The following is a 23,407-nucleotide window of genomic DNA, read 5'->3' as shown; positions in this document are numbered from 1 at the left end:
AAACCTCGGCAAACCGTTTGTGACTTCACAACGGCTGTCATCAGATGAGGGAAGGAAAGGGCTTGTGCCTATGCCCTCTGCGCCACTGTCAAAGTTCGAAGTGCATTCAAGCGACCAGTAGCTCTGTGAAACTTCGTCAGTGCCGTCACCCGTTTAATGTCTTACCGAAAGCGACTCGAAGGTGTGAGACTTGTTCGACGACCATGGTAGGCAGGAAAGCTGAGCGGTTTACCTTGGCCCCTTTTGAACAGTTAGCCCTGGCTCAAGAAAATAAACAGTGCAGTGGTCCTGGTAATTCCTCAGGTGAGGTTGACTTTCTCAAAACATTCTTCTTGGGTTTTTGGTTTGGTCTTTTTGGTCATTTTTTTTGTCCCGTTCTTGGCTTTTTTTCCTGGGCAGATGATAAATAGTTTTTTTTTATTCCCCTTCTATGCCCCTTCTACCCGTCTATTCTTTTTTTTCTTTTTCTTTCTCTTTTTTGCCCTGTGGCTCTGGAAGGGAAACGATCCCAATCATTTTATTCTGGGACGGCAAACTCGGCGAGCATGCTGTACTGGGCGCCGGCGCCAGCCCAGACAAGTCGCAAATCCGCGACACTGGCGTGGGTAACCTGAGTCGCAACCTCAATCTCCTCGCCTTTTTGGGCAATCTGCTTGGTCAGGTTGAGGCCCCAGGTGTAGACGTTTTCGTCGGCCGTGACTGCAAGACTGTGCTCGCTTGCAGCTGCCACGAACGCAGCTGGAAGCCCTGGAATGACCGTCGGGACCCCGAGGAAGCTCGGCCCCCGCGAATCTCGGACAACGGACTGAGGCGGCAAGGTATCGACCTTGAGGCCCGTGGCAGATGAATAGAGTCGGCCCCAAGAGAGGCACCTCCCATCCTCGGTAACCGCGATGGTGTGGAAATTTCCTCCAGTGATTTGTTTTGTGCGTGGGAGGCCCACCAATCCCTTTACGAGGGTGGGAACAGAGATTACGATGGTGTGTTCGTGGGCCGATTCGTGGTTGCCGGCTTTCTCAAGGGCTCCGACCTGCCCCGCGTTGTTGAATCCCCAGCCATACACTAGGCCGGAGCGCTCGATGGCAAATGAATGGTTTGAGCCACTCCCGATGTCGACGATGTCCCTGAGTTCGGCAACCTTGTGCGGGACAAGCCCCGCCTTACTCCAGTCCACGATTCGGGAGGAGAAACGGCGGCCGAGCTGACCATCAGTACCTCTGCCCCAGGTGTACACAAAACCATCTGCTGTGAGGGCCAAGACGTGGTTGCTTCCGCAGCATAGTTTGACAACGTCCTTGACGGAGAGAATTAGAGCCGGGCGGGACTGCACCTCGACGGTGGGTGTGAATGACAGCTTCCCGTCCTCTGACTGTAGGAAAGTTAGCACATTGAATTGCTCCTCGAGATGGAGATTGGTGACCTACCCTAAAACTACCCCATCCGTAAACGTGGCCAGTGTTGGTCAGGACAAAGGTGGCGTTATCGGTAGCCGCCACCTGGGTGAATACGGTGTCCGGCGGCACAGCACCCGTGTCGACTGGTGTTGGCGTGGATTCTTTTGGGTTGAGGTCGCCCCCATCATCACTATCGCTGTCGTCGCCATCCGCATCTACCAGTTTCTCCTCCCATGCGGTGTCGCGGCCAAGTGCGCCATGGTCGTTGACACCCCAGGTCAATATCTTGTTGTTCTGAGTGAGCGCGACGCCATGCATGGCACCGAGGGCTATTTGGACGACCCCCGACTCTGAGAGATAGGGGTTCACACGCGGTCTCCCAATGGTTCCCGACTTGACGCTGGGGCCGAGGCCCAACTCGCCGCCGCTGTTGGCACCAAAAACGTAGACGGTCAATGGCCTGGCCGGTCTCTGGCTGAGGATGGGCAACGTCCTGGTGGCCCGCTGTCCTGCTGCCGCCGTTTGGGATCGGTGCGATACTCGCGGCACAGCGTTGGCCGTATGAGCCTGGGTCTGAGCCTGAGTTTGGATGAGCCGCTCGGCTGCTGCTGACGTTTTCTGTCGTTTCGATCGGCCTTCTGAGACACCAGCGTCGCGCTCGCGGGCCCTCTTGGAAGTGGCGCCCTTGTGGCCCCTTGTGGTTGCTGTCGGCTTCCTCGGCGCCATTTTGCCGACTCAGAAGCTATCTAGACGAGTTTTGTGGTGTTTATTTGATGATCTTGCATGAGCGACAATCGCGAGTAAGAAACCAATTCGTTCTCACTTTGCCCTTTTGTCGACGCGATTCTTAGTCATCTGCTGAGTCGAGTCTGCCTTGGCTTGGCTGCGCCATTCCACGCCATTCCAAATTGGAATTCGAATTTCTAAACCCTGGTCATCTTCCATTGTGCCACATCTTTTTGTGTGCTGTTCTGGTGCCAACGAGCGCAAGCTGTGGGAGGCGGGTTGCCAGAAGTTCAAGTGAAACGTTTGGGAACTGTCCAACGTCCCTGAACAATGGATTTGTGTGGAGCCTTCTCACCTCCGAATAAGCTGGGTGAGTTCCGCTAAAACCAAACCATAGCGGCTCATGGAGTCGGCATTAGGTTGAGCGCCCCTCCTCCACTTCCCCTCCAAGTTTCGAGCTCCACCATAACGTCGTTGGGACTCGGGAGTCGAGTCAGATCATCATCAATTGAGAGTTACCGTAAACTTTCGGCATCAACGCTTTCTTCTTCTTTTTTTGTGTTTTAGACATTGCTTCGAGGGTCCCAATTAACAGGTCAACAATCCCGACTTTCCATAACTTCTAGGAGAGCCCTGGTGCAACGCCTGCCGCAGCCTGCCCAAAACTCCAATCTCTCACGCTCCGTTCGTACGACGACCAATCAGACACAACACATCATGATTGAGCTTCCCCTGGATCATGGCTCATTGGAGCACCTCCTCCCTGTCTCTTGGAAGTCTCAGGTCGCCGCGTGGCTCGCTGAAGACACCCCCTCTTTTGACGTAGGCGGCTTTGTCGTCGGCAACGATCTACGCACGGCTACGCTCTGGGGCAAGTCGTCCGGAGTTCTCGCCGGTGTCCCCTTCTTCAATGAAGTCTTCACCCAATGCGGGTGCACGGTTGAGTGGCACTCCCGCGAGGGCTCGCACATCGAGACCCACGGCGACAAGACGGCCCTGGCGACCGTGACTGGCCCTGTGCGGGGCCTGCTGGAGGGCGAACGCGTGGCGCTTAACATTCTTGCGCGGTGCTCTGGTATTGCCAGCACGAGCCGTCGGCTGCTGATCAACCTACGCAGCGCTGGGTGGCCGGGTATCCTGGCAGGCACGCGCAAGACGACTCCGGGGTTCCGCGTGGTGGAGAAGTATGGCATGCTAGTCGGAGGCGCCGATACCCATCGCATGGATTTGAGCACCATGACCATGCTCAAAGACAACCATGTGTGGAGCCGCGGGAGCATCACCCAGGCTGTCAAGGCCGCCAAGGCTGCGGGCGGGTTCAGCTTGAAGGTCGAGGTTGAGGTCCAGAGCGAGGAGGAAGCCGACGAGGCCATCGCCGCCGGCGCCGACATCGTCATGCTCGACAACTTCACCGGTGAGGGCGTCAAGGCTACCTCCCGGAGCCTCAAGGAGAAGTGGAATAGCAAGAAGCATTTTCTGGTCGAGGTCTCAGGGGGACTGACCGAGGATAATGCCGAATCCTATCTTTGTAACGGTAGGTTCTCACTCCGAGACATAAATTGGGCAAAATTGCTAACGAGGCTGGCAGATGTCGACATCCTCTCGACAAGCTCCATCCACCAGGGTGTGCGCCACATTGACTTCTCTCTCAAGATCAACGTCGAGAAGGGGGACGGCGCGGCTGCATCGAGTTGAGCACTATGCAGATGGTCACAAGCCCCTCGGTGTGAGGAGATAAGTGTAGGAAATCACAGGTGCCTTAATGCAAAATGTCTTCCCCATCTCGTCATCCGAGTACTCCGGAGTCGATCCATTCATGTTCAAGTGGAAGGCTCATAGCAGGGGCCGACTAATGAGAGATGCAGCTGCAATCTCACAGCTGCAATCTCGCATCTCTCTTTCACCGCTTCTTGGTGCATCACTGCACCTGTCCCTCTCCCAGATGACACGCCAAATCGGCGGTAGATGCGCCAAGATGAGCGCAGGGGCCGTTAAGCCCTTGCCGTTAATTGTTCCAAACATGGCATGCCCACGTGGCAACCCACCACTTCAGACGGGGGTTGATTCGCAAGGCTCGGGTTTCTTGCGCAGTGTGTCCCTCTCGTGTCTGTTCGTCAGCGGCACAGAACCAGGCTAACTGGGCAGAAATCGGGGTGTCTCCCACTACTAACAGACGCTTAGCAAGAGAAGCCCACGAACACTGCCCCTTGGCATTTTCAAACTAAGAGAGTTGATCATCGACACGAGCGAGGCCGACGCTAGTATTAGCGGCCCACGAGTGGTTTCAAGTCTGCTTGCAATAACTATTCGTTGATGCCAACTTATCTGGCCGACCCGAGAATCGTCGGTCTTTTTGCTGCTGCGTACATAATGCATCAAAGGCCAGGGAACCAGGCAGGGGAGTCTCCCATGCTCAAAACCAGGGAACCAGGCAGGGGAGTCTCCCCTGTTCAAAAGACCAGGGAACCAGGCAGGGGAGTCTCCCATGCTCAAAACCAGGGAACCAGGCACGGGAGTCTCCCCTGTTCAAAAGACCAGGGAACCAGGCACGGGAGTCTCCCCTGTTCAAAAGACCAGGGAACCAGGCAGGGGAGTCTCCCCTGCTCAACCTCCTTCCGGTTGGTCCCGGCCGCTCTGGGCGTTGAGGGGTGCTCCGCGGAGTGCATCCCTGGGGCAAAGATCACCAGCAACCGTCAACCTCACGGAAATTTCCATGCGCCCCAAGCATCGCCTAACCTAGTTGAGAGCCCCTGCTTACTTCTCCGCGCACTTCCACGTGGTGGAGGATTCAGACCCCGGACGAGCTGCAAGACATGCGCACCCCTCACACCCATCAATCCCGATGCCAGCGCTTTTACCCACCCCGAGCTCCCCGTCGTAGCCTGGCCGGTCAGGACCGCGATACGCATGCCTGACGGAACTTAATTTACTTGAACCACAGGGATGTCACCCACACTTCATCGTGGTGATGTGGCTGATTCCCTGTCGCCATGTGGATGACAAGGATCTGAAGCCGAAAGCCCACAGAAATCACGGACGGTGACCCTTGTGTGGTGGACAACGGCCAAGCAGCTGAGAGCCTCTACTCATGGATTGTGGGCGGTGGCCGTTCTGTGGTTGACAGGCAGTCGAGAGCCTACAGGGATCTCAAACCGTCCCAAGACTGCAAGAGGTTATCTAAAGAAAGGCCATGCTGCGATCGACAATTCCCCGGCCTTGGGGTGCCTTGTACCATCCTAACCACGGAATTGCCCATAGTTGAATGGAAATCTTGCGCGCCGCTGCGTTTAAATACGGGCTTGCCCCGGCCTCGGGGGACCATACACACCGCATTATCGCCGTACAGTTCTCTTTTCAAGCCTTCCACACAAACAAACACTCTCAAGAGAACCGCAAGTTGTGCGGTAGTCTGTCAAAACTGACAGCTTTGCGTACGTCCATTCCCCCCCCACCTCCCTCCTTCCTCGGCAGAGTATATGTGTTGACTCTTCCTGGTCCCATCAGCTATTCAGTACTCGCCAGCAAGTAACCAGAGAGAAAAACATACCCCATCTTTTGGAATCTCCCAATGGACCCTCAAGACAACAACAGCACACAAGACTGGACCAACCTCTTCGTCAAAGACGCTCAAACCGAGAGGCAGAAACGGGAAGAGCACACGACAGATATAGAACAGTCCATTGAACAATACACCGCCGCAGCCCAGCACAAGATCAAGGCGGCCTTGGGTCCGGAAGAGGCGGCCCTGCTTCCGGTTCCACCGCCGCTTCCGTAGAAAGCCGGCCTGTATGATATGGCCGAGAAATGACGATGTGGCACAAGCTGAAGAGTGCATGGGGATGTGGTGACACGGGGCAACAATGATGCATATTCCGGGGTAGGTTTGTATGCTACGAATCTTGCACTCGGTATTTTCATGCTGACACTTTTCGGTTCTGAAGGTTAATGGTATTTGATGGGTTTCTGGCCAGGGCATAGCGGGGAGTTGGTAGGGGAGTCAGGGCAGTCGGAGAACAACAACCTAAATCTAATAACTCTCTTTAATCGTGTTTTTTATATGCTTCCCATTTCCTGAGTGTGACGAACCATGTATAATTCTACCCTGGTGTACGACGAGGCATTTGACAGCCCTGCAACAGGGAGAAAAGCTGGGGAAAGGAAAGGAAGCATATCATCCTGACTTGGTCATCCTCCATAATCAGTGTGTTCATCCCCCATCGCACCTCGCTTCCAAAACACCTCATACCCAACCCTCACCCAAGCCCATGAACAAAAAGAAAGAGAAAGCATAACAAGACAATCACACAATTCCCCCCACCCCCTCCTCGCCTCGGCAGTCTCGAGGCGGTGTGCCCCTCGGCTACCCGCATACACCATCCACCGAGGCCATGCGGGCACCCGTGCGGCATGACCATTTTCCCCGCGCCTGCGCGCGGCATCCAGCTCTTCTGGGAAGGAATTTTTCCGGGCAAAAAAAGAAAAGCAGGAAAGAAGAAACAGGGGGTGAAGCCAATGGTTGGTGGCGGGGATGGGGCCGAGGGGTTAGGGGACTGGGGGGAGGGGAGGATGGGTGGGGGAATTGTGCTAGGGCGCGGGAAGGTGCAGGGGCCGGTGAGATGGGTTGGTGTCGAGGGCGTGTGATTGTGTGATTGTGTTGGGAGCCGGGTTTGTTGTTGGTATTTCCCGCGTAGAGATATCCGGTAAGGGATGGCATGGGGTTGAGATGGGTAGGCCGATGTATGTACACCATCTGCTCTCCCGACTTGGACTCTGCGGTTCGATATCACACACACCGGTGACGTGAGAGACTTTTCGACGGTGATACACCGGTGGCATGCTGCTGCAAGTGCCCATGGTGGGCGGCTGCGGGCATGCTGTCAGCTTGACACGGGTCGTGGCGCGAAGACGGGGTAATGCACCGAGGGGTGTAGCTGACATTGTTAACCAGGACTTATAAATGGTCGTCTCGAGACTGTCACCCGGAAAAGTGATTCTCTGTTTTGTAGCACGGCAATCGACATTTTACACATCTCGCACAGTTCGTACACTTCACACATTGCAACCATTCAACTGAAACCATGGTCTCCATCGGCAACGCCGAAGTGTCCGGTTCCCCTTCCGAGGCGGCCGACACCCCTCGCCAAGCGCGTGCCCTCGACAACAAGGCCACCGCAGAGTCAAGGGAGGCGGGCCAGATCACCGACAGTTCTTCTTCCACGGTTAGCGACTTGAGCCCATTCGGGTCTGGCAAACAGCTCATCTCGACTCTGCTTGCCAACTGTTTTGGAGATGACGGCGATTATACAACTGGCGGGAGTCTATTCCCCGGAAGCCACGACACCTATGCATGGGCACTTGCGTCGGGTGAAGCCCAGGCAGGTGTTCCCTGGTAAGCCAAGCTTTCTAGTCAAGAGTCAAAAGAGATGACTGATGAGCAGGGAAGCTTTCACGGCGGAGATAGCGCCTCGACCTGTCAGAAGTGTTTTGTCCAAGCCAGGTCCGAGAGGGTGTGGTCCGTTCCCAGGGGCGGCCGGTGCGGCGAGGAGGAAAAGGATAAGAAGCGCAACAGGGTCCGCCGGCAACGTTGGGGAGACGGGGAACCATATCCTTACCCTCCCCGGGACAATCGAAGACCACCGGGACCTGGTTCTCTCCCGTTGTCAGCAGCAGGCTCGGGGTCCGGTGACCAGCCGCGGAATGCAAAGGCCTAGCAGTGGGAGTGTCTGGTGGGTGGTCAACATTGGGTGATAAATAGGTTGGAAGTGAAATTGATGTTCTTTTTGAAGCCCGAGATGTTTATGTTCAACTTGTCTTTCGGTCGCTGTTCAGCGAGCTTTGGCTGGTAGGTATTTGAGTGTGATTGATAGGTATGGTGGTGTTCACCCTGGTCCCCTGTAAGCTGATCTGGGCGGGCTTCATGGTTCGGACCATCATTACACAGTAAGTTCAGGTATCCACTCACGAAGCTAGGTATTAACATTCGAAGAAGACGAGCGCTGTTGGACCACAGCGCCAACGGGAAATTTGGGCCAAACGGAAAACTGCAACCCCCTTCGAAGCTGAATTCAGTGTTGGGGAGGCCCCCACAACAGCCCTGTCATTTTTAGCAGGCTCGGTGCTCCCAACCGGCCGCCGGGTGACTCAAACGCTGGGCAAGCAAGGAGGCGGCGTCTTCTTGGGGACACAGGGAGGCCAACATCGTGGTGCCACAAACGCCAGGCAAAGATGAACAGAAGAAAGTCTGCCCCGTCGTGTCTTCGTGTTTCGAGAGGACCTTTTGTCCTCGGGGTGACTCGAAACTTGCATTCCATAATAAAGTCTGCACTCGGCGTTTACAAAAACTCAGCATCTTCACCCAGCCACGAATACACTCTTTCCTCTGCCTTCCCCACCTTCCCAATTGATCCCATCGCTTGCCGTTCCTTCCACGACCAAACAAAACTAAAGCTTTCAAAGTTTACAGACCCCCACACGAAGCCCCGTGTAAGTTCATCTCATACTTTTCGCATCAATCGACCAGCACAAGACCAATTAGCCAGGCGATAATTTTTCCACAACTCCTTCTTCCTCCAGGGCAGCCCTCAGCGCATCTGCTTACAACAAACAGAATTACAAACAGCACGAGAAACATACACCCTCCAAAATGGCGAAGAAAATACCAGTTATCGAGATCGACGGCCGAACAGGCGAAGGAGGGGGTCAGCTTGTGCGCATAGCATGTGCGCTAGCGGCAGTCGCATCCCAACCAGTTCGAATCACCAACGTTAGAGGCGGTCGCGGCGGGGGCGGCGGTATGTCCATGAATTCATTTGCTGACCCACCCACTCACTCACTCACGTATTCGCCCATCCACTACCACACCCTCACTAACAAACAACCCACAAGGCCTCAAATCCCAACATGTCACCGCCATCCAGTACCTAGCCAAGGCCACCGCAGCCGACGTCTCAGGCCTCTCCGTCGGCAGCAACAAGATGGAGTTCCACCCCCAACTGCGGCCCTCCGACCTCACGAGCCGCAACATCAAGATCGAAGCGGAGTCACCCGCGGCGTCGACAATGCTGATCTTCCAGGCGGTGTTCCCCTTCCTGCTACTCGCGGGCAACGGCAAGGGCGACCCGATCCGGCTGGAGATCTCGGGCGGGACCAACGTGTCCTTCTCGCTGTCCTTCGAGTACCTGGACCAGGTGCTGCTGCCGACGCTGCAGGACGCCTTCGGCATCCGCGTGGAGCGCAAGCTGATCAGGCGGGGCTGGAGCCTGGGGAAGCAGCAGCGCGGCAAGGTTCACTTCCGATTCACCCCGCTCAAGCGCGGCGAGCCGCTCAGGTTGAAGGAGGAAGGGGTTGTCTACGGCGGCGACGGGCCTCAGCTCAGTGTGAGCGATGTGGAGGCGATCGACGTCACGATGATTGTCCCGGCCGAGATGCACGATTCGTTGGAGGAGGCGCTCCGGGAAACCCTGGCGACCTTTTTCGGGGATGTGGAGGTCGAGTTCAAGATCAAAGAGGACAGCGGCGCGGATTCGCGGATATACGTCCTGTTGGTTGCCCACGCCAGAGAGGGCAAGGTGCGCTGGGGGAAGGATGTGCTTCGGTCGATGCCTAAGAAGCCTCGGGATAAGGGCAAGGGAGGCCAATCGAACCCTAGCGCGCTGAGCCAGAGCATCTCTAATGATGTGGCTAAGAAACTGTACGAGGAGGTGAATTACGGTGGGGTAGTCGACGAACACCTGCAGGATCAACTGGTCATCTTCCAGGCTTTGGCCGAAGGCCGGACATCGTTTCCTCGGACCACCGCTAAGGACGACCTCGAGCAATCGATGGCAAAGCTAGCCATGGACGGGAAGATGCCCAGGCGGAAGCTGGCCAAGCCAAGTGATGAGGACGCCGACCACACATCCACGGCCCGGTGGGTGGTATCGGAATTGCTTCCGGATGTTGCCTGGTTCGGCAATGGCATGGTTTGCGAGGGTGTCGGCCTACACATGGAGAAGTAGTGAATCCAAGGGGTTGCCACCGCTGCTTTAATCACAGACGTCGTTGAGTTGGGACTTGGGATGAGGCCGAGACCATTGGTTTCAGAGTCTTTAGAGCGTTAGTAACTGATACCCAAGAAGCGCCAGATAGCAATGAATATTAGGGAATCTCACCCGCGAGATGGAGGTAAACATACCGAACAAGACACGGCGAGGGAAAAGAAAGGTGATGTTGGCCCACTGTGCATGTAGAATCACGAACCTCTGTTGCCACATTCTCATCTGTCATATTCCATATCACCCCCTCATCTATGACGCTCGTACGCCTCGGCTTCCTTTTGGCGCGCTTCGACCAGCTCAATGACCTCTTGGCTGTAGAGGTCCTCAAGGCTCTTGTCTCCGAGGAGCACCTCCTTTTGGTGTCTGACGGCTTCCTCCTTGGTCAAGCAAACCAGGTCGCGGAGCTTCAGGTCGGCAGACTTTTGCTCATCTTTCCCTTCTCCGATCCGGACCAGGGTAGTCTTCTGAGGCTTCTTCCACCGGATCAGCATGAGCTTGGTCGGGATGCCGGTGACGGCGCTCCTGCCCCGGTAAGCCTCTTCGACGAGGAAGGCAACGTCGCCCGGTGTGATGGGCACCTTGAGGCCGATGCAGACGTCGACCCGGCCGCCTTCAAACATGCGCACTACCTTCTCCTCGCTGGCCTGAACGTACGCCAGGATGGCCTCGTACATCTTGTCGCGAGCCTTGGCCGGTTGGTAGTCCATCGGGTAGCCCGTGATCTTGAGAATAACGTGGTTGGCCGCGACGTATCCAAAGACAGCCGGCATGGTACCCAGGACCGGCAAGATCCGCACCCGGAAGTCGGCGAGCACACCGAGGTCGCCCACCGACCCCTTCTGGAACTCCTCCTCAGCAAGCGGCAGCAACGCCGCCTTGCCCTCGCCCATCTTCTCCGTCGAATACACGACCGGAATCCCACTCGTAACTCCCTGCAGCTTCAGCCGCCTCCTCGTCGCCCTCGACAGCCCATCCTCAAAACTCGCCCCAATATCCCCCACCATCACCCTCGTCGGATCGCTCTTCGTCCCCGCCCCCATCGCCGAAATCACCGGCAACCCCTCATCATAACAATACTTCAGCAACTCCACCTTACTCTCAATATTATCAATCGCATCGATCACAAAATCCGGCCTCTTCCCCCCCTCCCCCTCCCACCCCCCCAACACCCCCCCCGCAACCCCCCTCTCAAACTTCTGCACCCTCAAATCAAACCGCACCCACGGCGCCACCGCCACCAACCTTCTCTGCAAACACTGCACCTTCGACAACCCCACATCCGCCAACGTCGCCACCGCATGCCGGTTCAGACTACTCAGCGTCACCTGATCAAAATCCACCAGCCGTATCCGCTGCACGCCGGAGCGCGCCAGCGCCGCGCACGCGTGGGAACCCACCCCGCCGCACCCGATCACCACCACGAAGGCGTCGCGCAGTTTTTGGAGGCCCGCGTCGCTGAGGAAGACCCGGTTGCGCGCGAGTTGCTCGAGGATGAGTTCGTCGTCGAAGTCGCCGGTTTGGGCGCGCTGCGCGAGGGCTTGGTTGTGCAGGTCTTCGGGGTCGGGTTGGGGGAGGGTGCCGGTGCGGGTTACCTGTTGGTTGGTGGGAGGGTTGGTTAGATGGTTGGATGGGGTGGGATGGTGGGATGGTGGGGTATGGGGGAGGAAGGGGATGGCGGGGGGAGGGGGGTTGCGTACTGATTGGAGAGCTGGGTCGGTGTCGCCGGGTTGGGGGATGGATTGCTTCAAGCGGGAGACGCGGTCGCCTTCTTGGAGGCGCTGGTAGGTGAGGATTGCGCCGGCGGCGACGGCGGCCGAGACGACGGCGGTGGCTGCCAGCTGCACCTTGGGGTTGGAGGTGAGGGAGGACATCGTGGTGGATGGGGTGAGTATGTTACTGTGAACAATCGCAATATTTTTGTGAGATCAATGCCTCATTCTCCGGGATATCTACATATATAAATATGGTGGCGTTGAGATTAGGTTGGATCGAAAAATTATCCCAGATCTTGTCCAAAATGGTGGTTTCGTCATTCATCTGAACAGGGGTAGCTCTGCCGAGATCTCAGGGGCTATTCCCGATACAGTTAGCGTTGATATCCCCGCTATCTCCGCCCTAAGACCCCCAGAATCTCACTTGGCAGGCACGCAAGGCACGGCAGGTCCTCCCTCCCATGTGCTCGTTGGTTTTTCAAACTTAAGCTATGAACTGTGATTGCCGCCAACTTTTAAACTTACCACATCAAGACCCCCTTTTTCCGGCAATATTTTATCAATTCTGGCCAGAAGGCATAACATGCGGTCTGCCATCCTTCACCCCGCCTTTAGGCTGCTATGAGCATCGCTGCCTGACTTGACAATTCCTGCAACAACATGACCTGACCTGATCATGAATGTGGAAGGTTAATTTCACATGATAAGTCAATTGGGATGGAGTTACGAAAGAGAACAACCTGCTTTCCAGGATGCTTTTATACCTTCATGTTCAAAGACTCGTTGAGGCTGTCGTTCCAACCAGGATCCCTGTCAAGTTGTCGTACTCGTCAACGTTGATAACTCGCATTCGGGTTCGCTGTTATTTACGCGTATTTCCAATTCCAGGAACCTCGCATTCGAATCCGGGTTTGCGTAGTCCCACACCAACCATCACGACCTACCCTACCTATCTGACATATATTGTTAATGCATGTGGGGCGGCCCTACCATAGTAGCATCAACCCAAATGCTCCGGTTGGGTTTGGTCGGATTAGACGCTCGACCTAAGTCTCCGGGCATCTGACCTACCCCGCAATTCAGGGGACGCAAGATGTGGGACATGTTCCTGAACGAAGACCTCGTGGGGGTATAAGAAGGCCTCCTGTTCCTCCATGGACCCTTCTTAGACTCCATATCTCGCAAGCCAACCAACAATTCGAACTCACAACATTGCGAAAGCAAGCCAACTCCAGAAGGTGCCCGCCCAAGAGACAACCATTAAACGACTTCAACCACATCCACCAACAGGATGTCTTCAGCTCAGGGCAAGACTGCGATTGTCACCGGCGCCGCCGGCGGTCTCGGCAAGGCTATCGCAACCGCCTTCCTCGAAGCAGGTGCCAACGTTGTCGTTTGTGATGTCCACACGGAGCGCCTCGCCTCGGTCGACGAGGAGTGGTCCAAGTCATACGCCGACAAGTTCCTCACCCGGAAGACAGACGTCACAGACGAAGCCTCTGTGGAGGCCCTCGTCGGCGATGCCGTTGCCAAGTTCGGCCGTCTCGACGTTCTCGTGAACTCGGCGGGAATCATGGACGGCTTTGAACCCGCCGGTGCTTGCTCCAAGGAGAAGTGGGACCGTGTGCTCAACGTCAACCTGAACGGACCCTTCCTTGGCACTAAGGCGGCCATTGCCCAGTTCGAGAAGCAGGAGCCCGGCTGCAGTGTCATCATCAACATCGGCTCCATCGCCAGCGTCCACGGCTTCAAGGCCGGCGCTGCCTACTCGGCCTCCAAGGCCGCCCTGATGTCGCTGACCAAAAACACGGCTGGCTACTATGGGGATAAGAGCATCTACAGCATCGGTCTGATGCTAGGCGGTAAGTCATTAACATTTACCCCTGAGTCCTCCCGCAAACCGCCCGAGGTAGGCATGGGAACTACAGCTGACATTTTTATCCAGGAATGGACACCAACATCACAGACGCATTTGGCCAGGGGATGCACATGGAGGCTTTCCAAAAGGTTCAGGCCTCACAGGCCCCCTTCCGCCCGGATATGCAGGTGCCCACCGCCTCGGTGGCCAAGTACTGCCTTTTCCTAACCGACAAGGACATTGCACCTTCGGCCAACGGGTCATGTATTATGTTTAACAAGAACTGGCCCGAGGCGTGAGACCGCAGCGGGGTTGTGGGTGGCGAAGGCTGGGTGCCGATTTAGAGTAGGACGAGAAAGCATCGAGCAAACAATACAACTGGATAATGAGCACAAGGTTGTACCCGAGTGGACTTGCTTCCCGAGTCGGATTGTGAATTGATCTAAGGGATCACCATTTTTCACCAGCTGTGCGACCAATTCGAGACACCACATACTATTCGTCTCTAGGATACTATCGCGACTACAACTACAGTGAATACCGAGGCAAGAGAGTGTCAAGAAGGAAACTAAGCCAAGAACCAAGCCACAAGACAGATCCACCAAAGCCCTTCATCACTTGTCCATTGATCCAAAAAAGAACCCCAGCCATCTGCCTTTCATCCCTCCGCCTCAACCCCTCGGTGTTGTGGTGTACACAGAGCCCACAACTTAGTAGTTGGGGACGCAGTACGGGCTCTGGTTCTGCCAGTTCATCTGGCAGTGCTGGTTCCAGCCGCAGTAGCCGGCAAACTATAGTAGTAGACTGGTCAACATCCAACTCCCAACCACTAACTCAAGAAAGGGAATACTCACAACCCAATGACCCGAAACATCACAAACCCTCCAGCCATTGTTCGTCGTCGTGCACGAGTAGGCACCGGGGCGGCAGCCGGGCGGCGGGGGCGGGGGAGGCGGGTACCAGTGGTTGGGCTGGGCGTTGGCGGCGTCGGCCTGGGGAGCCGCGGCAGCAGCCTGCTGGCCCTGCTCGTTGATGGCCATGGTATCGGCGGCGGGGGCAGCGGCATCAGGGCTGGCCGCGTTGGGCATCACGGCGGCGGTGGCGGCGGCGGCCAGGGCGAGGAGGGAGAGGAACTTCATGGTGGTTGTTGGGGGTTGGGTGGTGGTTTGGTTGAAAGTTGTTTGTTTTGAGTGTTTGTGGATGTGAAGATGTGTTGGAAGCGGATGGTGAGGAGGAAAAGGGGGATGAGTTGGGTTATGGGGACGGTGGTTATATACCTTTCGCTGTCGTGATCAACCGCCCGTTGAACTTTTAGGATTCCTCCCTACATGCCATACGAAATGAGTGTCCTGGTATTCTAGTGGTGATCAGGGCTGCTAAAGAATGCTGGTAGTTGAATGTCTCGGATGCCCCTGGCCCCGATAACCACCCCTAGATAAGACACCATGCCTTGCAACATCCCTCAACAGACGGTAATACTCCCAGAATTTAATCCAAGCCCACGGGCAAGAATGTACCAAGAAGGCCAGTCGGGCCTTTTCTCTGAGCCGCTCTAAAATAAGAAAAGAAAACCTCAAACTCGCTCAAGATTGTTATGCAGGGCGAGCTAATCTGGCAAAAGTCCTTTTCTGAGAATTCCTTGGAACTCGAGTTGCAATTCGGATTCTCGTTTGTATTGTTAGATCCTTGGTATCCAGGGACTGCCTAGCGTAATCCTACCGCCCAGCCTCCAACAACTGCTTGGCCGTATCCCTCAACTTGAACTTCTGGATCTTGCCGCTCGCCGTCTTGGGGTATTCCGTCACAAACCAAATATGCTTCGGCACCAGATGACTCGACAGATGCGTCCTCACCCACTCACGAACACTCTCCTTCGTCAGCACCTCCCCCTTGCCCGCCGTCTCGGCCTCCTCGTCCGTCACCACACCCTTATGCACAATGACAAACGCGCCCACGCTCTCCCCATACTTCTCATCCGGCACGCCAACCACACTAACCTCGGCTACCAGCGGATGCTGGAAGAGACAGTTCTCAATCTCCAGCGGATGGATGTTCTCCCCCCCGCGGATGATCAGATCCTTGATGCGCCCCGTGATCTCCACATACCCGTCCTTATCCATGCTGGCCTCATCCCCGCTATACATCCACACCTCCTCAACCCCCTCCTCATCCGTCTCCACCCGCCTAACCTCCTCCGTCCTCTCCTTATCTCCCCAATATCCCTTCATAACCAAATACCCGGCCGCCGCCAACTCCCCCCTCTCCCCAACCGGCACCACCCGCCCCCTCTCCAACGGATCCACAATCTTGACCTTCGTATGCGGCATAACCCTCCCCACACTCCTCGTCCTCCGATCAAACGAGTCCCCCGGCGCGGTCATACAGCTCACCGGACTGGTCTCGGTCATGCCATAACAAATCACCAAATCCTGCAACCCAAACGTCGCGTACAACCTCCGCATAATCGACTCGGGCACCGAGCTCCCCGCCCCAATCCCCTTCCTCAAATGCCCCGGCAGCGCCGCCACCTGCTCCACCGACAACACCCCCGCATCCTGATTCTGGCTCTGCTGCTGCAGCAGCTCGAACATAGCCACAAACATCGTCGCGACGCCATACAGGCCCGTGGCGCGGTGGGCGGCGGCCATGCGTAGGGCGGCGCGCGGGTCGAAGGCTGGCGAGGGGAGGAGGAGGGCTGCGCCGGTCGTGGCGGTGGCCATGTACCCCAGCACGGAGCCGAAGCAGTGGAAGAGGGGCGGCGGGCAGACGATTAGGTCGGAGGGGTCGAGGCCCATGCGGTGGGCGATGAGCGCGCCGTTGTTGAGGATGCTGGTGTGGGTGAGCATGGCTGCTTTGGGGTGGCTGGTGGTGCCGCTGGTGAATTGGATGTTGACTGGGGGGGTGGGTGTTAGTGATGTGGTTGTGGTTGAGGGAGACAAGCATAGCTATGAAGCGTTAATAGATGAGCCGGGATGTTACTCACTTGTTTCGGTCGGAGACAATGGGGAGTCAGGGGTGACGGCCCGGGCGGCGAATGCCGCAGAGGATACGCGGATGCTGGTGAGGCCCGGTATGAGGGAGGTGAAGGGGGTCAGCGAGCGGAGAGAGGCTAATGGTGGGAAGCCACTCAATGGGTGGGAGACTGAGTTGTCGACTACTACGACTGTTTTGAGTGATGGGACCTCAGGTGATTCGATGCGCCCTGACTCGAGGTCCGGGACGATGGTTTGTAGCAGCGGGAGGTTGCTCCGCCCGCGACAGGGCTTGTAGGCGAGGTCGGTGACCGCGCCGATGATGAGCAGCTCGACGCGCAAGTGATTGAGAGCGGCAGTGACTTGCTTGGCGTTGAATCCTGGGTTTAGCGGCACAAGGATAGCGCCGAGCTTGAAGATGGCGTAGGTAAGAGTGGCAAACTCGGCAGAGTTTCCCAAGCTCACGGCTACACGATCGCCCTTCTTCACACCCAATGAACGTAGAGAGTGCGCGAGCGCATTCGATGCGAGGTCGAGCTTCTCGTAACTGAGCGTCGTTTCCACGGCCGGGGGGACGCCGTCGGCGGGGATGTTCGGGAGCGCATCGTGGCTTGTGGTTGGGGTGCGGGAAATGACGGCTGGTCTGTCGCCAAACCTTTTCACGATAGAGCTGAAGTGTTCGGGGATAGTATGAGGAAGCAACGGGGGCTAGTTTCCATCAGCATCAACAGTCAGATACCATCGACCCCAACTGGTGTATTCCTTACCTCTGCTGGCCCTTCGTAGATACTCCGTGTCAAGGTACTGAATGTCCTCGCCACCCTAACTGGAACCCCAATTCGTTTCCTCAGCGGTCCACCGTGTATCCTCGAGGCGTAAAGAACCGTGGTCGTCGACGGCGTCCGAAGGCGCATGGTCACTGTCTGTTTCCTCGCTTCCGTGCTTTCTTTTCGGTCACGTAATTCTACCAGACACCCAAAACAAGGCACAATGTCAGGCTGTTATTGTCGCCGCAAAATTGTAGTAAAATTAAAAAATACAAACAGAAAGATGAAGAGATAAAACACATGTCGTCCACCAGCGGGATCTCCCTCCATTGATCAACCCGCGATCAGCTTCCCCGACCCCTCGTGTCACACAACGCGAACGCCGAGGCAAGCCTGAACAAGGAAGGTCCAGAGATTCGGCGTTCTTGGCAATTGGAGAGAATGCGGGGTGCAGGATTCCCCGCAGCAATGGCTTGGCAGGGACTCGACTTTGTTGGGGTTGACAGATGTTGACCGCCCCTATTCAAGCCTTGGGGAGGGGCTGATCAAGAGGTTGTATTTCACCCATTTCGGCTTGAATTAAGATCGTTGTACTCGCTGTACATCCAACTTGCGACGGGAACAACACGCTACCAAATACACCAAAACGGGTGATATCATCGGTCCGCCATCAGTGTGGAGACACCTGGATCGGTCCCACCGTTCCGCACGATCTTCAGCCGGAAGCAACCCGATAGCAACAACCGTCTCTCGAGATGCCGATGCACCTCTCCGGGGTGTTGATCTAGAGTCTTAGGCCCCTCACAGTCGACCACCCGGGAACATGTTATGTTGTTCCAACGGCAAAGCCGGTTGATTGTCTCTTCAGCCCTCTAAAAGTCTACAGACAAACAAGATAGTCGAGGAGACGGGCGTGATAAATCATGCCTGTGAGCCACTCTGACCGCCCCCAAGCGCCCGCGTTGCCGGCCCGCAAAACGAAACACCTCAGGCCCATCAACAGCCGGCCGATTCGCCCTAGCACCGGCCGCGCCTCATCCCACCCGGACCACCAGCCGGCCAACGTCAGACCGGCCCCGCGTCACCACAAAAGCAAAGATGCTATACCCCCCAGTGTCTATGCCGTACAAACACACCAAAAAAGAGCACGGAGCAACCCGTAATTTTCCTGTACACTTTCTAACCCCCCCTCAGCACAAGCTCCCCTGCCTTCCAGGGCCATCTGGAAACAATGCCGCTTTGCTGCCACCATAAGAACGCCGAGCCATGCAGTTTTTGTCAAGATGAAATTAAAAGAGGATATCAGTCGTAGTCGAGTAAAAAGGAATATCGTAACGATGGATAAGTAATGCCGGCGGAGCGCCCCGGTTACTCGCCAATGTGTCGCTCGCTTTCGGGTTTCCACGTGCCTGTCACATACCCATGTTAGTTTCTGTACGTTCAGATAGAAAACACAAGGAAGACCATACCCTCAAAATCGTGCTTCACAAACGCCATCGGGTCGTCATAGTCCTTGGCACCCATCTGCTGCACCCCCGGCGAGAAGCTGGTGATGGGCAGGACAATCACATCCCCGACCCGCCGCGAAGTCTCCATGCCCGTGAAATTCTTCCAATCGATCGGCCCCGTCGACTTGCTCATGTCAAAGAACCTCGCGTCGTTGAAGTAATCAAAAATGGTATCCGTCCAGAGGGCGGGGCCGGTGAACTCGATAACACTCTTATTGTTGAGCTCCTTCAGCGACCCGTCCCTCTTGCACTCCAGGGTGCGGTTCGTGATCTGGCGGACGACCTCGCGCAGGACCGGGTGGCCGGCCTTGGCCTGGATGGTCCACTGGCAGAACTGGATGCGGCGGGAATACCAGTCCTTCCAATCCGGGCGGTCCGGGTCGGCCTCAATGCCGATGACCAGGCCGACCGTGTGGCGCGGCACGGCGTCGGGGATCCAGTCGACGGCGCTGCGGATGGCGAAGGTGTCGATGTCCGAGTAGATGCCGCCGCGGGCCAGCAGGATCAGGTAGCGGAAGAAGTCGGCCTTGAGGACGGGCAGCGGGAGCGCCTCGTACGCCTCGAGCACCTCGGGCACCGACGCGTACAGCAGCCGGATCAGGTGCACGGCCACCTGGTCCGTGATGACCTCGTGGATGAACCCCGGGTGCTGCTCCGTCCACGTCGCCTCCTGGTCGCGGAACTGGAACTCGCCGTGCGCGGGCGTCCACTTCCACGTCTGCCAGATGTATGCGGGGAACTTGGATTCGACGTCGTAGGGGAACTGGTAGGCCAGCTTGTCGTACAGCGTCATCTTGGACATGTCCTGTATCGGCTGTTGCCCCTCGGGGGCCGGTCGGGGGCGGTTCACCCCGGCGGGGGAGATCTCATCGCTCAGCGGGGTCTTCGTCGTTTGCGAGCTCTCCTTCGGATGGGAGCCAGGATCGGATTGTGATTTTGGGTACTCGACCGCGAGCGACGAGGCGGCTGGCGATGTCGATCGTGTTGTGAAAAAGAGGATCGTGATGAAGATTGCCGCGGCCACAAGGGCGCGGCGGAAGCTGAGCATGGCGCCGAATTGTTCGTCGGCCACAGCTCAAGTCTATCCGCTGTCCTACGTTGAGGTATTTCAAGGCTTGACGTTTGCGCGCGGATGGAAGGCTGAATCGGGTGTCGCCTCGTCTCGAGTTGGGATGGATGACGGCGGCGGATGCGAGAAAGGAATATCGCAGCGGTGGGGTAATGTGAGGAATAACTAACTAGGAACCGCAGGGAAAAGACAAAAAAGCTGGCCGTGTCGCACAAAAGGTATCGGGAAAGGAAAAACAGGTGGTTGCAAACTCGATCCGTCGGCGAGTCCTGCGAATGCTGCCCCTTGAGAACACGACAGGGGGCAGCTTGCGAATTGCTGGGTGGAGAAGATTCGGATGGGCAGGGGTTCAAATCCGTGGACTGTCGTTGATCATACCTGGTTTTCAAGCCAGACAATGACTTTGAGGCAAGTCCGACGACGAAGATCGGGGGTCAGGAATTTGTGATAACCAGGGATGGCGACCAGCGGAATACCTCGCGACCTGCTAAATTCGGATTCTCGCCGAGTTCCACAGACCCGGCCAAGGTCTTTCTTTGAACGGGCGTGACTGTTGTGGCCTCAGTGCCTGCCCAACTAACTTCGGTTGGTCAAGATCGAGGGGCCGCCGAGCACGCCTATCCTACGGCCTCCCCTCCCCTTCTAGAACGATTTCAGGGTGGAAGTTCGGGTTGGGACGAAGATGCCAAGGGGGCGCGTGTTCGGTGGCCGAAGAATGTGGGGGACAGTGGCATCCAAGACAAGAGAAAATTCTTGGCGGCGTCCAATGACGTTGGTTGGCCTGTGCAATGGCACCGACCGTTGGCTTAAGCGAAGAGAGGCCGAGTTTTGTTATCTCGCAAGCATCGTCTTCCTGAAAAATGACGGTGACTGGCTCGCGAAAGTGAGATGGGCGTCGGCTTTCCCATGGCAGAAAATGCAGGAGCGCACCGGTGGATCTGCCGCGTTGAGATTACACGTCATCCCACCAAGCGGGAGCCATGGATGCTCCCCGCCGTTTCCGAATGTTGCTGCACACAAAGACGTAAGCCCCCGGCGTCTTCTATCATCCACGAATAAAACTTGGTCATCTCTTTCTGAGATCTGAGAAGGCCGGCGCTCTGAGCAGAAGAGTGCTCGCAATAGATTCATCGCCTTCGGATTCGAGATTCCCGCGTTTTAAACAGTTTTGAAGCGCTCTGTGCCTTGCTCGACCTTCCGCCCGCCCTCCATGTTTCCGCCCGCGTGGTTGCCATTTTCGGTCACATCTCGACGATCGACCCGGCGATCCACTTCCTTGTTGTGCGGATTGAAGGTGGGGTCCCCCAAACATGAAACGTGTGTTACCCCTTGGCCCTTGCAGGCGCCCACACGCGGCCGAGGTCTGCCAAGCAGCCATAGCAAGAGCAAGAGCGAAGACAGTCTGTCAACTCCACCGCTTCATCTGTGAACCATCATTTCAGCCGAATTGCAGGATGAGTTAAATTGCTGATCATTTCCGTCATTGAGGAATAACTGACTTCTATAACCCGCCTGATCGTCTTATCTTTGCACAGTAGATAGGGAGGTACCAACCTTGGCCCCGACGGGAGTCACCCAGATTCGGACCTGGCCGGCACCCGGGACCACACCTGGGCCAACTGCTCAAGTTCTCTGTTAGCCTTTGGTCAAATCCAACCCCCAACAACAGTCCAACTCGGACTTTTTTCAGCCAGTGAACTTCTGCGTTGCTCGACCCTTCCCCGTTGGGCACAAGGCGGGTGCTTGCATGCACATACGAATAGGTACCTACCTACCTACTGTTGTTACCAAACGATCTGAATTAAGGGGTAATGAAGGTATTCTGTGTATACCCGTGGATATTTTGCTCAGTACATACATACCGGCCATGTACGTACAAGTATGTACAACATGCCCTTTGTAAATTCGGAATGTGTCCAGGCTCTCCCATGGGCCCCGAGTGGGGATAGTTAACCCGGGAGATCATCCTTTTGCATCATTGACGCTTATAAGTAGGTAGGGACCTACCTAGTTACTTGCGGCCCAGAACAAGCACGAGGCTTCACTGCTCGTGGGACTGCCTCTCATCTTCAACAGGGCAAGGTAAAACATCCAGGACAATGTACCTCATGCCCTAGGCTCCTTTGACGCAGGGTAGAACACCCCAGCCCAGTCCTTCAGCTCGTGAATGCCCTCGAAGAAAGCAGGATCCCCGTACTTTAACAAATTGGGAGACGTATTCTGTTCCTCCTCGATGAGACTCCACTCATACCCGTCTTGCCCCTGAATCATACAACGGCCGTTGTCCTGATCGGCGCGCTCGTCCACTGGAGGTAAAGTCTCGCCAACCTAGTTGGCTGTGTTATGTTCTTAAAGACAGAAGTTGCCTCGCCTGGGTCGTGTGCTGGACACCTCGTGTGCTTGAACAAGTTCTACCGTAGATATTTTCTCTCCCTCCTTGCTCCATGGGAGAACCTTGCGGATTTTGTATGATTCATTGCCACGGGTGATTGCTATATGACTCGCAGAGAATCTGGCAAAAGTCATGGACATCCAAGTACACCTAACTCGAGTCGTACATACGTGGGTTGATAGGTCGGAGTGCAGTAGCATTCGTGGTCGGGCACATCTGCCTGACGACCACACGTCATGCAAACGAGGAGATACAGCCCTCCGGCCGTGGCACCAGTTGATCTCACCGGTCTACCTTTCTCTCCTTTGCCCAACTTATAAACAACACTGAACGACGAGAGAATAACCTCGCGTGGGGAGGTTCAACGACGTTGGTAGTTGCCTCATTGCGTCATGGGCTATCAGTCCTCCCTAGGGCTGACACATGTGCATGAAGCCTTTCGCCTGAGCCCGAACCACGATCCCAAAGCTGCACTATCCGCCACAGCCTTGCGGAGTTGTCAAGGCAAACTACACCTTGATGGTTCTAGGCGCAACAGCTGAATGCAGCGTCGCGTTGTTGGTGCCCGGTTTTGCATGTTGCCTCGTTTCGGGCAAACACCATTGGCTCGATTCACGGCCGGGAGCCGCCCAACCTTTGGCGATAATACTACCAGATATGTGCGGGGTCGGGGACTCCCGAACCGTTTAGGCCGTCACATACCTAGCTAGAGCGAGGCTGGGAGTTGAAGCGCGCATGCCGCAGCAGGGCGGTTAACTAACCGAAAGTTGAACGCGCCTTAGTCGCCAACCGCTTGACTAAGACAAATTGAAGGCCTCAAGGGCCTCAAGGCATCAAATGTAGGCAACCGGGGCAAACGCAAAAAAAGGCGGCATCGCACACTGTGCCGAAGCATGCCACACCGAAGAACGAAACCGCAGAATAACGTGCCACCATTGATTGCAATATCACCACCCACCATCCGGCTCCGCGG

General features: G+C 56.2%; 11 protein-coding genes across 11 annotated transcripts; 5 read left to right on the top strand and 6 right to left on the bottom strand.

The window, feature by feature from the left end:
- Nucleotides 1-141: 141 nt before the first annotated feature.
- F5144DRAFT_303445 (regulator of chromosome condensation 1/beta-lactamase-inhibitor protein II) lies at nt 142-2,285 on the bottom strand. Its single transcript, XM_066783906.1, has 2 exons — nt 1,425-2,285; nt 142-1,369 (listed from the first exon to the last, which is right to left on the bottom strand). The coding sequence occupies exons 1-2, from the start codon at nt 2,118-2,120 to the stop codon at nt 518-520; spliced, it is 1,548 nt and encodes a 515-aa protein (XP_066641681.1). The 5' UTR covers nt 2,121-2,285; the 3' UTR covers nt 142-517.
- A 552-nt stretch (nt 2,286-2,837) lies between these two features.
- On the top strand, nt 2,838-3,815 carry F5144DRAFT_604475 (Quinolinate phosphoribosyl transferase; the record flags this gene model as incomplete). The annotated part of the gene is made up of 2 exons (XM_066791348.1): nt 2,838-3,654; nt 3,709-3,815. The coding sequence occupies 2 exons, from the start codon at nt 2,838-2,840 to the stop codon at nt 3,813-3,815; spliced, it is 924 nt and encodes a 307-aa protein (XP_066641680.1).
- Nucleotides 3,816-4,287: 472 nt separating this feature from the next.
- F5144DRAFT_303360 (uncharacterized protein) lies at nt 4,288-5,336 on the top strand. Its single transcript, XM_066783903.1, has one exon. The coding sequence runs from the start codon at nt 4,434-4,436 to the stop codon at nt 5,043-5,045; it is 612 nt and encodes a 203-aa protein (XP_066641679.1). The 5' UTR covers nt 4,288-4,433; the 3' UTR covers nt 5,046-5,336.
- Nucleotides 5,249-6,288, bottom strand: F5144DRAFT_303441 (uncharacterized protein). The gene is made up of 2 exons (XM_066783905.1): nt 5,668-6,288; nt 5,249-5,611 (listed from the first exon to the last, which is right to left on the bottom strand). Exons 1-2 carry the CDS (start codon nt 6,094-6,096, stop codon nt 5,453-5,455), a joined length of 588 nt encoding a protein of 195 aa, XP_066641678.1. The 5' UTR covers nt 6,097-6,288; the 3' UTR covers nt 5,249-5,452.
- A 910-nt stretch (nt 6,289-7,198) lies between these two features.
- F5144DRAFT_604474 (uncharacterized protein) lies at nt 7,199-7,513 on the top strand (the record flags this gene model as incomplete). Its single annotated transcript, XM_066791347.1, has 1 exon — nt 7,199-7,513. The coding sequence occupies one exon, from the start codon at nt 7,199-7,201 to the stop codon at nt 7,511-7,513; it is 315 nt and encodes a 104-aa protein (XP_066641677.1).
- Nucleotides 7,514-8,597: 1,084 nt separating this feature from the next.
- F5144DRAFT_303331 (RNA 3'-terminal phosphate cyclase domain-containing protein) lies at nt 8,598-10,262 on the top strand. Its single transcript, XM_066783902.1, has 2 exons — nt 8,598-8,911; nt 9,006-10,262. Exons 1-2 carry the CDS (start codon nt 8,764-8,766, stop codon nt 10,115-10,117), a joined length of 1,260 nt encoding a protein of 419 aa, XP_066641676.1. The 5' UTR covers nt 8,598-8,763; the 3' UTR covers nt 10,118-10,262.
- Nucleotides 10,263-12,027, bottom strand: F5144DRAFT_654463 (uncharacterized protein; the record flags this gene model as incomplete). Its single annotated transcript, XM_066793100.1, has 2 exons — nt 10,263-11,748; nt 11,854-12,027. 2 exons carry the CDS (start codon nt 12,025-12,027, stop codon nt 10,402-10,404), a joined length of 1,521 nt encoding a protein of 506 aa, XP_066641675.1. The 3' UTR covers nt 10,263-10,401.
- A 984-nt stretch (nt 12,028-13,011) lies between these two features.
- Nucleotides 13,012-14,307, top strand: F5144DRAFT_303168 (uncharacterized protein). Its single transcript, XM_066783901.1, has 2 exons — nt 13,012-13,730; nt 13,814-14,307. The coding sequence occupies exons 1-2, from the start codon at nt 13,160-13,162 to the stop codon at nt 14,023-14,025; spliced, it is 783 nt and encodes a 260-aa protein (XP_066641674.1). The 5' UTR covers nt 13,012-13,159; the 3' UTR covers nt 14,026-14,307.
- A 129-nt stretch (nt 14,308-14,436) lies between these two features.
- On the bottom strand, nt 14,437-15,071 carry F5144DRAFT_654459 (uncharacterized protein; the record flags this gene model as incomplete). Its single annotated transcript, XM_066793099.1, has 2 exons — nt 14,581-15,071; nt 14,437-14,517 (listed from the first exon to the last, which is right to left on the bottom strand). The coding sequence occupies exons 1-2, from the start codon at nt 14,863-14,865 to the stop codon at nt 14,437-14,439; spliced, it is 366 nt and encodes a 121-aa protein (XP_066641673.1). The 5' UTR covers nt 14,866-15,071.
- A 293-nt stretch (nt 15,072-15,364) lies between these two features.
- F5144DRAFT_303161 (uncharacterized protein) lies at nt 15,365-17,811 on the bottom strand. Its single transcript, XM_066783900.1, has 3 exons — nt 17,466-17,811; nt 16,710-17,406; nt 15,365-16,619 (listed from the first exon to the last, which is right to left on the bottom strand). The coding sequence occupies exons 1-3, from the start codon at nt 17,610-17,612 to the stop codon at nt 15,442-15,444; spliced, it is 2,022 nt and encodes a 673-aa protein (XP_066641672.1). The 5' UTR covers nt 17,613-17,811; the 3' UTR covers nt 15,365-15,441.
- Nucleotides 17,812-18,730: 919 nt separating this feature from the next.
- F5144DRAFT_302190 (nucleotide-diphospho-sugar transferase) lies at nt 18,731-20,372 on the bottom strand. Its single transcript, XM_066783897.1, has 2 exons — nt 18,935-20,372; nt 18,731-18,874 (listed from the first exon to the last, which is right to left on the bottom strand). The coding sequence occupies exons 1-2, from the start codon at nt 20,019-20,021 to the stop codon at nt 18,834-18,836; spliced, it is 1,128 nt and encodes a 375-aa protein (XP_066641671.1). The 5' UTR covers nt 20,022-20,372; the 3' UTR covers nt 18,731-18,833.
- Between the last annotated feature and the right edge of the window lie 3,035 nt (nt 20,373-23,407).

The sequence above is a fragment of the Chaetomium tenue genome (assembly GCF_020726465.1).
Source record: "Chaetomium tenue strain MPI-SDFR-AT-0079 chromosome Unknown F5144scaffold_5, whole genome shotgun sequence".
In the NCBI taxonomy this organism is placed as follows: domain Eukaryota; kingdom Fungi; phylum Ascomycota; class Sordariomycetes; order Sordariales; family Chaetomiaceae; genus Chaetomium; species Chaetomium tenue.
Note: the sequence above shows the minus strand (reverse complement) of the source record. Positions and strands in the feature narration are given on the sequence as shown.